The 10,054-nt window shown below is 39.8% G+C and overlaps 2 protein-coding genes across 5 annotated transcripts in view; one reads left to right on the forward strand and one right to left on the reverse strand.

Moving 5' to 3' along the window:
- NIPBL (NIPBL cohesin loading factor) overlaps positions 1 to 6,726 on the reverse strand; it is a 147,641-nt gene extending 140,915 nt beyond the window's left edge. For all 4 annotated transcript variants that reach the window (XM_054283263.1, XM_054283264.1, XM_054283261.1 and 1 more), the window contains exon 1: positions 6,433 to 6,726. The gene's annotated coding sequence lies outside the window, so the exon portion shown is untranslated. The remainder of the gene's footprint in view (positions 1 to 6,432) is intronic.
- Positions 4,457 to 8,791, forward strand: LOC128941478 (uncharacterized). Its single transcript, XM_054283254.1, has 3 exons — positions 4,457 to 4,609; positions 6,645 to 7,676; positions 7,765 to 8,791. Exons 1-2 carry the CDS (start codon positions 4,457 to 4,459, stop codon positions 7,617 to 7,619), a joined length of 1,128 nt encoding a protein of 375 aa, XP_054139229.1. The 3' UTR covers positions 7,620 to 7,676; positions 7,765 to 8,791.
- The last annotated feature ends 1,263 nt before the right edge of the window (positions 8,792 to 10,054 follow it).

Consider the following 10,054-nt stretch of genomic DNA (forward strand, 5'->3'; position numbering starts at 1 on the left):
AGCCAGAAAACATATCTGAAGAAAAAGAGAAAGCAACACATCTGAATGGAAAATAGCATGAAAGAAATGCAGACAGTCATATTAAGTCATAAGACTTGAAAACAGAATTTCAGAGATGGAGTATTTGCAACCTCATCCTTTCTGAGGTCAACATAGAGGAAAGACTTAAGTTCAAACATGAGAGATAGAGATTGCATTGGCACAGACATATGTTTGTTATTCAGTGAGCTTGAGGGGAAAAAAAAGGGAGAAAAAAGGTGGGTACTACAAAAACAAGCATAGAAGTATTAAGAAATGTTAGTGTTATGGTTGCTTGTACCTATATTTTAGCTCCTTGTGCATTGTGATACTCATTGATTAGATGATCATATACCATTTCTTGTTATTCAGAGGACCACTGCCCCATATATGGCACATGACATATATGTCATGAAACACAAACTTACAAAGTACAAGGAGGTGCCTTACATGGAACATAACACTTTCCTACTAAGGAATTTGAATAAAGCACAGCTAATAAAACCAGCTGACTGAGAAGTTTCACATTCAAGACATCTTTTGCCGAAAACTGACTTTTATGAAAAACAACTCTTCTAAAAAACAATCAAAACCAAAAGCAGAAAAACAAAACAAACTAACAAAAAGCCTCCACAAATGTACTCTCACAGAAAATCTGCACAAGACAGAAAGGAAATAAGTTAATAAGACTAAAGGGCTACTTATTCTGCCTGTTCTGTAATGTACTCACAGTCCCTGAGCCACGCTTTGAGCATGATACAAAAAGCCAAAGGAGAAGAAAAAAGTTCAAGAACTTTTGTGCCTGATACAATTACACATTTGGGGCTGGACTTCCTATATCCCCGAAGCAATCTTCTGGCTAGGAATGCACTTACTACACCCCAGAAGAGCCTTGCTTCACTAACAGTCTTAGAGGAGCCTGACAACTGAATGACATCGCAGTGGTCTGACCACTGGGCGTAGAGGCGGGCTCTCAAGCACTCTCATCAAGTGCAACAATTATCAGGCCAAGAGCCAGAGCTCTATCCCCAAGAATCCCAACCCCATGCTTAGCATATCTTCCAACAGGAACTAGCAATCCTAGAGAGTAACAGTAACATTTTGTATCTCTGTGTTCAATTTGTAGCCACAACAGTTAATTACTGAGCGATTTGAGTTAATGATCCGCCCTGTTCTCTCCCAAATAAACTTTAAGAGATAGAGGGTGATTCGTTTTTAGGTTCTCAGGACAGGCAGTCCGGTTTTTTCCAACTGTTGCCATGATCAAAAGAGTTGAAATTTAATAGATATTTAAGGCCTCCAGTGAAAAACCATTCTATACTTAGGGTTTCAAGAGGAGAAACAATGAGCCTAACAAGTTGAAGTGCAGAACATACATGACCTCAAACAAGGCCAACAAAAACAATGTTATGAACTTCCTAAGTGCTGTAAAGTAACTTTAAAAATCTGAAGAGTAAAGTATGTCACAATAGATAAGATTTATAAGCTTTTAAAATTCACTATTTTGATTCCATTGCAGTCTTTCATCTGTAAAACTGAAAAAATCTTTTACAGATGTGCAAAAACAAAACTCTCTGAAGTCTGCACCTTGTTTTGAGATAACTCTACAAATTAAAATATGAAAACACTTCAGCCTTCCTGAGTGACTGGGATGTACACAGCAGGTAATAAGGCAACAGGGTACACACTGAATGATAAGTACATAAACTAGGTTATAAGAGTGGTCAGCTGGCATTTCACATGCACTGGATGAGGCACTGAACTGGGGCTGCAAGCGAAGGGTTGAATACTGTGGGCAGTTAAAGGCCCAGCTCCTCACTTGGTTGTTTCCTTACAGGACTCCCTTATTTTGCAGCCTAGGGTTCTCTGACACTGTTCCTCTAAAATGCATTGCATGTCTACACATACATGCTGCTACAAAAACCAGAGCACTTCAAATCAAACCCCAGCAATAAAATGAAAAATTTAATTATCTACTCATATAAAAAGAATCTGAGATCTCTGATTACTTACACTTAAAACTGATACAAATCCTAAAGGCCATAAAATAAACTTTTTCTAGAATTTTTTATGACTTCAACATGAAAAACTGGTCTTGGATATTTACATTCTTTTGAAGTTATTTGTGCAGACCAAGTAATCACCTTAAAATACAGTATTAACAACCATATTCAATCTGACTGGAATCCCTTTTAGTTTCCACATACAGATGGGCCAAAATCCTTTCTTCCCTTCCTTTTGCTGGGGAGATTTTCTATGGTTAACAGTAGGGACAAGAACTGAAACACAAATCACAGGTCCTGCACAATCTCCTCAAACTCAATTTCCTTACTCATGGAGTGTCATACATGTCAATGCAAATCACTTTTTTAACACCTTTTGGGGGTCAGGATCAGCTACTAAAAAGTATGTTTGCAATACAAAGAAAATAAAAATATAAATGTACATGAGTTATATTACGGAGTTTGCAACTGTCAAACACTTATTTTCTTAATTTCAAGAATACTTTTTTATTATTAAAAGAGATCATTATTGTACAGAGTTATTAGCAACAATACACAGGTGTAACCAATTTCAAGCATTTCCTTGCAGAAATCTCTTTACAACAAAGTGCTCATTACTGCTGATGTTTCAAAATCAGAAGCTAACCTAACCTGAATTACTTCTAATAAAGGCAAATGAAAAACAAGATCTAAAATAAGTGGTATGATACTGAAATGGCCATTCTTTCCAATGTTAAATATTCTTAGTGTTTTGTGATACTAAATAACCACCCTAACACCTGAAGACCCACTTCGCACCTACCAGTCAACGAATTCTAAAGCTACAACTACTCATGTTTTTCTGATTAAGTATGTCCATGGTTGTTATCCAAATTACACACATTCATGAATATTATGCACTCCTCTAACATACTTTCTAGAAATTATAAAGTTGTGAATTTGAAGACTTGATTTCTTTCCTAGATCTAGATATTCAGGATAAAAGTAGATATTTTTCTCTCTAGTTACAGCAATTATCCAGAAGTTTCATATGTCTTGTGCAATTTTTATGAAATGTTAACATAAATGTGGTATAATCAGTTTAACATTTTGTAATATAATAGACATGAAAGTCCAGTTGCCACAGAACATATGAAAACAGGAATAGGATCTCTAGCTTAAATCAATCCACATTATTTACCTAGTATCATCCAAAATATTGTTTATTTATATTGTAGAGGACTATATACACAAAACATTTAGGATTAAAGTTATATTACCTTAATAATCACTAACAAACAAATTAACAAAACAACACAAGGAAAAAAAAAGTTTCTCTCCTAAGGAAATTACTATCTATGGCCTTGATTCTGCAAGAAGAGTTGTATGAACATTTATGTACATGGAGTCTCAAGCATAAGGTTTAATGGGGTACCTGTGCTCTTATGTAGAATAATGATTTTCAAAAGGGCTTAGGTATATAATTTGGCTTCTCTGATCTGTCTGTTGCTTCTAAGTCAAAACTTAAACATTGCAAATCTTAAAAAAATATTATTTTACTGACATTTCTGTTTCTATGTTTTGATTTTTAAAAAGTATAAAACCAGCTTTAATCAACAGCTAAAGATTTCAGGAAGGGATTTTTGTTGGAATAACCTTAGGTAAAATGTTCAAGAAGTTGAGAGGAAAAAAACAACTTGTGTAGAGGAAGTAAATTCAAAATGCAAAAAGCAGGAAAAAGTACAAAATAAAATGTAGAAAAAAGCATTTTTCTCTTTTTGATAAAATAATAGTTACAACTAGCATCACGAGAATAATTAATTTTGTATTTTCATAACATCACTAAAATAAATACATTGTCCTTAGGCAGCTAGCTGTTGTGATAAACACTTAGTAGAAGCTCTTAACATCAGGGAAAAAGTAGTATGAAAGTGCCACAGGCCTGCTTCATGCATGCACACACACACTCTCAAATATGCTAAAACATGCAACTCAAAAGAAAAATAAGTCCTCTTATAAATATCTCAACTTTAAATATTTCTGTAAAACTATATAAACTGATCAAGTAACTAATTCACGATTAACCACATACGGCTCATAACAACAAACCCAAAAAACTAATTACAAATAAAAATAGACATCTTATATTTCCCTTTATAAATACAACTATTCTTCATTCCAGAAAAGTGCATCCGTTCTGGTTAAAAAAAAAAAAAAAAGATAAAAAGAAAAAAAAAAGGGTGCTGTAAACACAACCACACAACCCTGGCAAGATAAACTTGACAGGAACTATGTAACTACAGTAGCTCATTTCCTGCTCATATCGAGAATATTTAAAGCAACCCTCCTTAAATGAAAAATCAGTCAGAAAAGTTCACTACTGTTAGCTTAACAAACACATTCTTCTTAGAACGGCAGCTGCCTGAAACACAGACGCAAGAAATGCTAGGGCTGTAATGTCGCTTCCTGATGATGAAAACTACCCAAGAACTACAACTACTTCTGCACAGTCCTTTCTTTCCTGCGAAACAGAGTTACACTCGGTCTCCACGCACACTACGGGGCAAAAGCAAACAGCAATTCCGCTGTTACACACCGAGATGGGGACAGTTAGAGACGACTAGTGGCTCCCTCTGCATTTCACAAAGTTTAAAAATAAAAAGCTGCTTTTTCGAACTGTAAATGGTTCCTCTCCACGCACGTAGGCCTGAGGCCCTGTTGCAAACAGTGTCTAACAGGACCAGGCAGCACAAAGACAGGAATGGGAGATTAGTGGGAGGAAGGGAGGCCGGGATTGGGGCTCAGCAGGATCTTCTGGCTTTTTAAAATTCAAACTGCTCCCTGACCAATACAAATCACGGACACGCTACTGACTACTACACGGATTTACAGCATTAAAAACACGCCTTCTACGTGACAGCTATATTAACTTCACCCTTTTAAACATGTATCAGGGCACGCAGGAGGCACGATAGCAGAGTTTCATTTACAAGACTCTGAACGCAATGCATCAGAAAGTTACTCTATTAGATATAGTAACCATGTATTATAGCAAATCTACCTGAACAACTAAAAATCCTGCTGAAAATGTAACAAATTATGTAATATCAACAATCATTTGCCACTAGCAAAATTCCTCTCTACAAGGATGAAAACTTTGTATCTTAAAATTTCCCGCAGCTATGTAATTTCTGTAGAAGCATTTTTATTAGTTCACAGGGTGTTTGTTTAAATGTGCCTGAGTTTTTAGCAACATTTACAACTCTACCATTTATAAGTACAAGATTTACTTTATTGTAAATCAGCTAGTATTTATTTATAAAGACCTGAGACTAATAAACAGTCATTTTCAAAACACAGTTGACCTGTTAAAATTACACCTAATTACATATTCAAACATCATGGACACAAACAGCCAATAACAACCTCAGGATCTCAAAGTGATATAGCCTGACAAGAAAAGATGACACTTTTTAAGCATTCCTCACACTCCACATAAATAAATTTAGATGTGACTCTCAAGTACTTTGGTTAAGATCTCATCCTCACCTTAGTCCCTTAAATGTCACAAACATAGCACTTTACACACGATCCCTTGCCTGTTTTCCGTTTGCTAGAAGCAGAAAATGGTATTTCTTCCTTTAATGTATATTCCTGTAGCGTATACAGGACACAGACACCAAAATTGTGTGGAATACCTGATATAATATGCTATGCTATCTGTATTTCTTGGGTCTGCAGGTGTTCGTGTTGTGTCAATCATCCTTCAAGCACTATTTTATGCTATAAATATACTAAGTCATTAACATACTAATCAATAATGTTATTTAGAAATGAAACATCTAAAAATTATAAAACCAAAAGCATTTAAACTTTTGAATGTTCAGAACACACTTGGTTAGAAGAACAAGGTAATAGCAAGGCCAAGTGGCATTTTTGTTCCTGAGTATTTACATTGTCTCTCCTCCCCTATGCCTCCACTTCTGCCCCACTTCAGAGGGCTGTCTGCTCTGGGACCCTTCCTTGCCCTAGGTGAAGTTGTAAATATGGGAAAGGATCAGTGCACATTTGCGACTAAATGCATTGTTTCCTCCTCCTCCTCCTGCTCTTTTCGGGTTGAGGCCTGTCACTGAGCAGCCGCTTCGCCTTTCTAATCCCCGAGCTGGAGTAAAGGCGCTGGCCGGCGGGCCTGCGCCCTCCGCCGGGCCTGGGCCTCCCGGCAGCCCGGCACGAACCAACCTCCTCCGCCAAACCCGACCGAGCAGGAAAGGGGGCTGCGAAATAAACACCTCCGGTTGCCACTTACTCCCCTCTACCCCGGATAACAGCTAATCCCCTCTGCTCCCGGCAGTGCTGGGCCGCTGGGCTGAGAGGCCCGGCCCGCTGCTGGCGAGGGCAGGGAGGGGAAGGGGAGACAAGGAGGGGGGATTACCTGAGCAAATCGGCGTCTGAATCCAACGAGAATCCGAGAGAGGGGGAGAGAAATCCGCCCCCCTCCCTCCTCAGAGGAGCTGCCGCCGCCGCTGGGCCGCCGCCGCCGCCGCGGAGCAGGAGGAGGAGGGGAGATAATATAACAACAATAATCCGGGCCGGGAGGGGGGCTGGCTCCTCTTCCGTCTCCTCCTCAGTGCAGCGAACATGTAGAGCTGGGGGGTGTGCGGCCGAGGCAAATCCCTTCCCCCCGAGCCTGCTTCACAACATCAACACGGGTCGGGCCGCGCCGCGCCGAACCGGTTCCGAGCCGCGCTCCGAGCCGGGGAGAGCGGAGGATGGCCCAGGGGCAGCGCTGCCAAGGGGCCGCCGCCGCCGCCGCTCCCTCCGAGAGTGCGAGCGCAGGAGGGCGGGGAGGGGCGGCCTGGGCACGGTGAGTCGGTACCGAGCGGGGGGGGGGCAGAGGGAGAGAAGGGCGAGGAGGAGGGGGAAGGATCCTGTGTGTGTCTCTCTCGCTCCCTCTCAGAACAAAATGCCGACCGGAAGTGCAGCGGCAGGAATGACTCCCTCCACCGGCGCCAAACACCAGCAACCTCCCCCTTCCCTCCGCTGCCTCCTCCTCGCCCGAACGCTCCCTCGCTCCACCAGCGCCGCTTCCGCCGCTGCAGCTGGAGGGGCTCCCTTGCCTCGCCTCTCCCGGCAGAGCCTCCCCTGCGTAGCTCCTCTCTCTGCTGCACGACCTTCTCTTTTTCCCCCCTTTTTTTTTATTTTCTCCCTCCTCCCGGCCTTTTGGTGCGCGGAACGAGACCGAAGTTTATGCTTAAGCCTCCGCTGAGGATTTGCGAAGAAGGGATTCTCTTGGAAAAAAATACACGTTTTGGTGTTTATTTTTCTGTCCTGCCTAAGCATGGTGGAGGAGGACTGCAAAAGTCTGCCTCGCAGGAGGCAGACCTGGAAAGGGCTCTTAAACTGAACCCTCAGAGGCGGCAGCCCCTGGAGGTGGGACACTCGCTGGAGTTACTGTCGCCGCTCATGCCCTTTCTGTGTGGATGTGAGAGGCCGCGCCGCAGGAACCGAAACACCCGCTGCTCAAAGCATTGCAGGGGCGAGGGATTTCCAGATGGACATACGAAAAGGGAGTGGCTTTCAAAAACGGGCTTTTTGGACGAGCACCGGGGAAAATGCTGATGTTCAGGTGAAATGTCCTTCGCTGGAGGCTGAGGCTCCACCGCCACTATATTTACTGTAAATATTTTAATTGTGTGTTGTGAAGGAGTGTTTGGAGAAAGAGCATGTCCTAATCTGAAAGACTCTCTGGTGTTCCTCTCTACAGGTAAAACCGAATAATCATAACAGGATTATAATGAAGAAGCATTTATATACCATGAAGTAACTATGTCTTTTAGTACTCACTTAATGTCGTTTGCTGCTCAGTACTTGGACAAAAATCCTTTCATTTCTAAAGGAAGCACTCCTTGTCTGTCGACTCCAGGAATCAGCTGGACACAGCTGTAAATACCCTGTGACATATAAACACACCCTTTCAGCGCTGGATAAATGTTATTTGCACAAAGGGATAGAATCTTACACCAGTGCACCTGATCTCTGCAATGCTTAGGATTTTTTGAATTGTGCTCTGGTTTTAATATAGACTTCAAATGCTTCTCTCATGCTTAAACTACTACAAAATTCATAATTTTGGATGAATCAAAGTTTGGTTTATAAGTGTATTTTTTTTTTTTTTTTTTTTTTGTTTAAAAGTACAGAAGTGAAGACGGCACTGGAAAACACGGTAATTCAGTAGTGGAAATACTATTATTCTAATGGCACGTATTAACAGAGACAGAGTAAACTAGGCTCTGAAAAAAATATATTACAGATCTTTGTTCCAAGTCAATATAAAGGGTCCCAATCCTGAAATCGTTTATGCATTTATAACTTGAAGTTATCAATTCGAAATAAAGGTAAATAATTGGTGTTGCAAATGAAGTGTGTCCTTAAGTCTTCGCACTTAATTTAAGACATTGCAACTCTGTAACTCAAGGGGAAAACTGTTTACGTTCTCTTGGAAATAAAACATAACTTAAGGAACTACCTATCTGGAGTTCATATATATGTGTACTTACACATCTATGAATTTCCAGGAAAATGCAATTCTAAAATTACAAAGCTCAGGAATACTATTTCAATCTACTTCTAAGTGATTGTTATCAATTCATGTTGATGGAGTCTTTCTGTAATTTTAGTAATCCTATTAAATAATTATTTTTTTCTTAGTTGGTGAATTAATATGTAAATAAAATACAGAACACTGAATTTTTAATTTTCAAATGCCAAATATGTTTTTAAATGGTTCTATGGTCAGGCACAACACCTATTTGGTTCTATGGTCAGGCACAACACCTATCACTAGACCATTTAATGCTTTTAAAATACCACTCAACTAAAAGAACTTGTAGAAATGGCTATTTTACTTGACTACTATGCTGTATTACCTGCACAAGAGAACAACTAATTTAAACCATTAAGAGAGAAGGTAGTGTGTAACACACATGGGCAAATCAGGATTTTATTTTCCTTAAGGGAAATAAAATATTTTTATTCCACTTTTAAAAATGAAAGATCAAATTCTTTGACTGCATTCAGACAAGCAGTTCCTTGTATTCTGCTTCAAAAGCTCACTCACAACAATCTATTGCAGAATGGATGTTCACTATATTCCTAAAAGCACTGTAGTATGCATAGGGTTCATGCCTGAAATGACCAGAGAAGTGATAAATCAAGTATTTCAAATTACCTGATAACTGCTGTAAAAGCCTTTAAACCTTATTTCTGTTCCAGGCCTTAGTCATGGGGTGGAGATAGCCCTAATCTCTATGGGAGGAGCTATGCAGCCATGCAACCATGACTGTAGCACACTAAGGAGCATAAACTGCATGAACAAAGCTGGTTGCAGTGTGGAGAAGGGCAGAGCTCTCTGAATTCCCCTGGCAAATCCACACCTATGTAGTCTAGAAAATGAACTGCAAGTTTCAGGGTAAAAGCTTTAGAACCTAATCCTGCTCCCTTTGATGTCCAGGGCAAATGCATCTTTTGCCCAAAACAAATGACTGAGTTCCCATAACTTTAAGCTATTTACCCAGTCTGTTACTTCAGACTCGTTTTTTGTTTTTCAAAGTAAATCTTAATTCAAAAGGCAGGAATTAAAGATATTCATGGAGAGAGCACTCAAATAATTTTCACAAAATATATGGAAAGCTGTAGGTATGTCTCTTGCTGCTGTTTACAACCGCTGCTGCTGTGTACTGAGATAAGCTTTATAATTGCAAAGATAGTATTGCTCAAAGTAGAGAAGGGACCTCTTTTGCCCTCCTCACTCTGATGTTAACTTCCCTGAATGCTACATATTGTTATTCAGCTTCATAAATTATGGACACCCTGTAATACTGGAGTAAAAATACACCTGGCACCAATGTTTTCTTAGATATGATTGTTGTAATTTGATTTTTTTTCTGTAGAATAAATGAAAAATGCATTGGTTTTCACCATTTTTGTCTTTTTAAGGGCCAGTATAACATTCAAGTACCTGTCATTTTAAGTTATGTGATGCACTAGCACTGTGC

Source organism: Melozone crissalis, unplaced genomic scaffold (genome assembly GCF_028551555.1).
Source record: "Melozone crissalis strain CALT ecotype California unplaced genomic scaffold, PUWL_Pcris_2 ptg000036l_1, whole genome shotgun sequence".
NCBI lineage: Eukaryota > Metazoa > Chordata > Aves > Passeriformes > Passerellidae > Melozone > Melozone crissalis.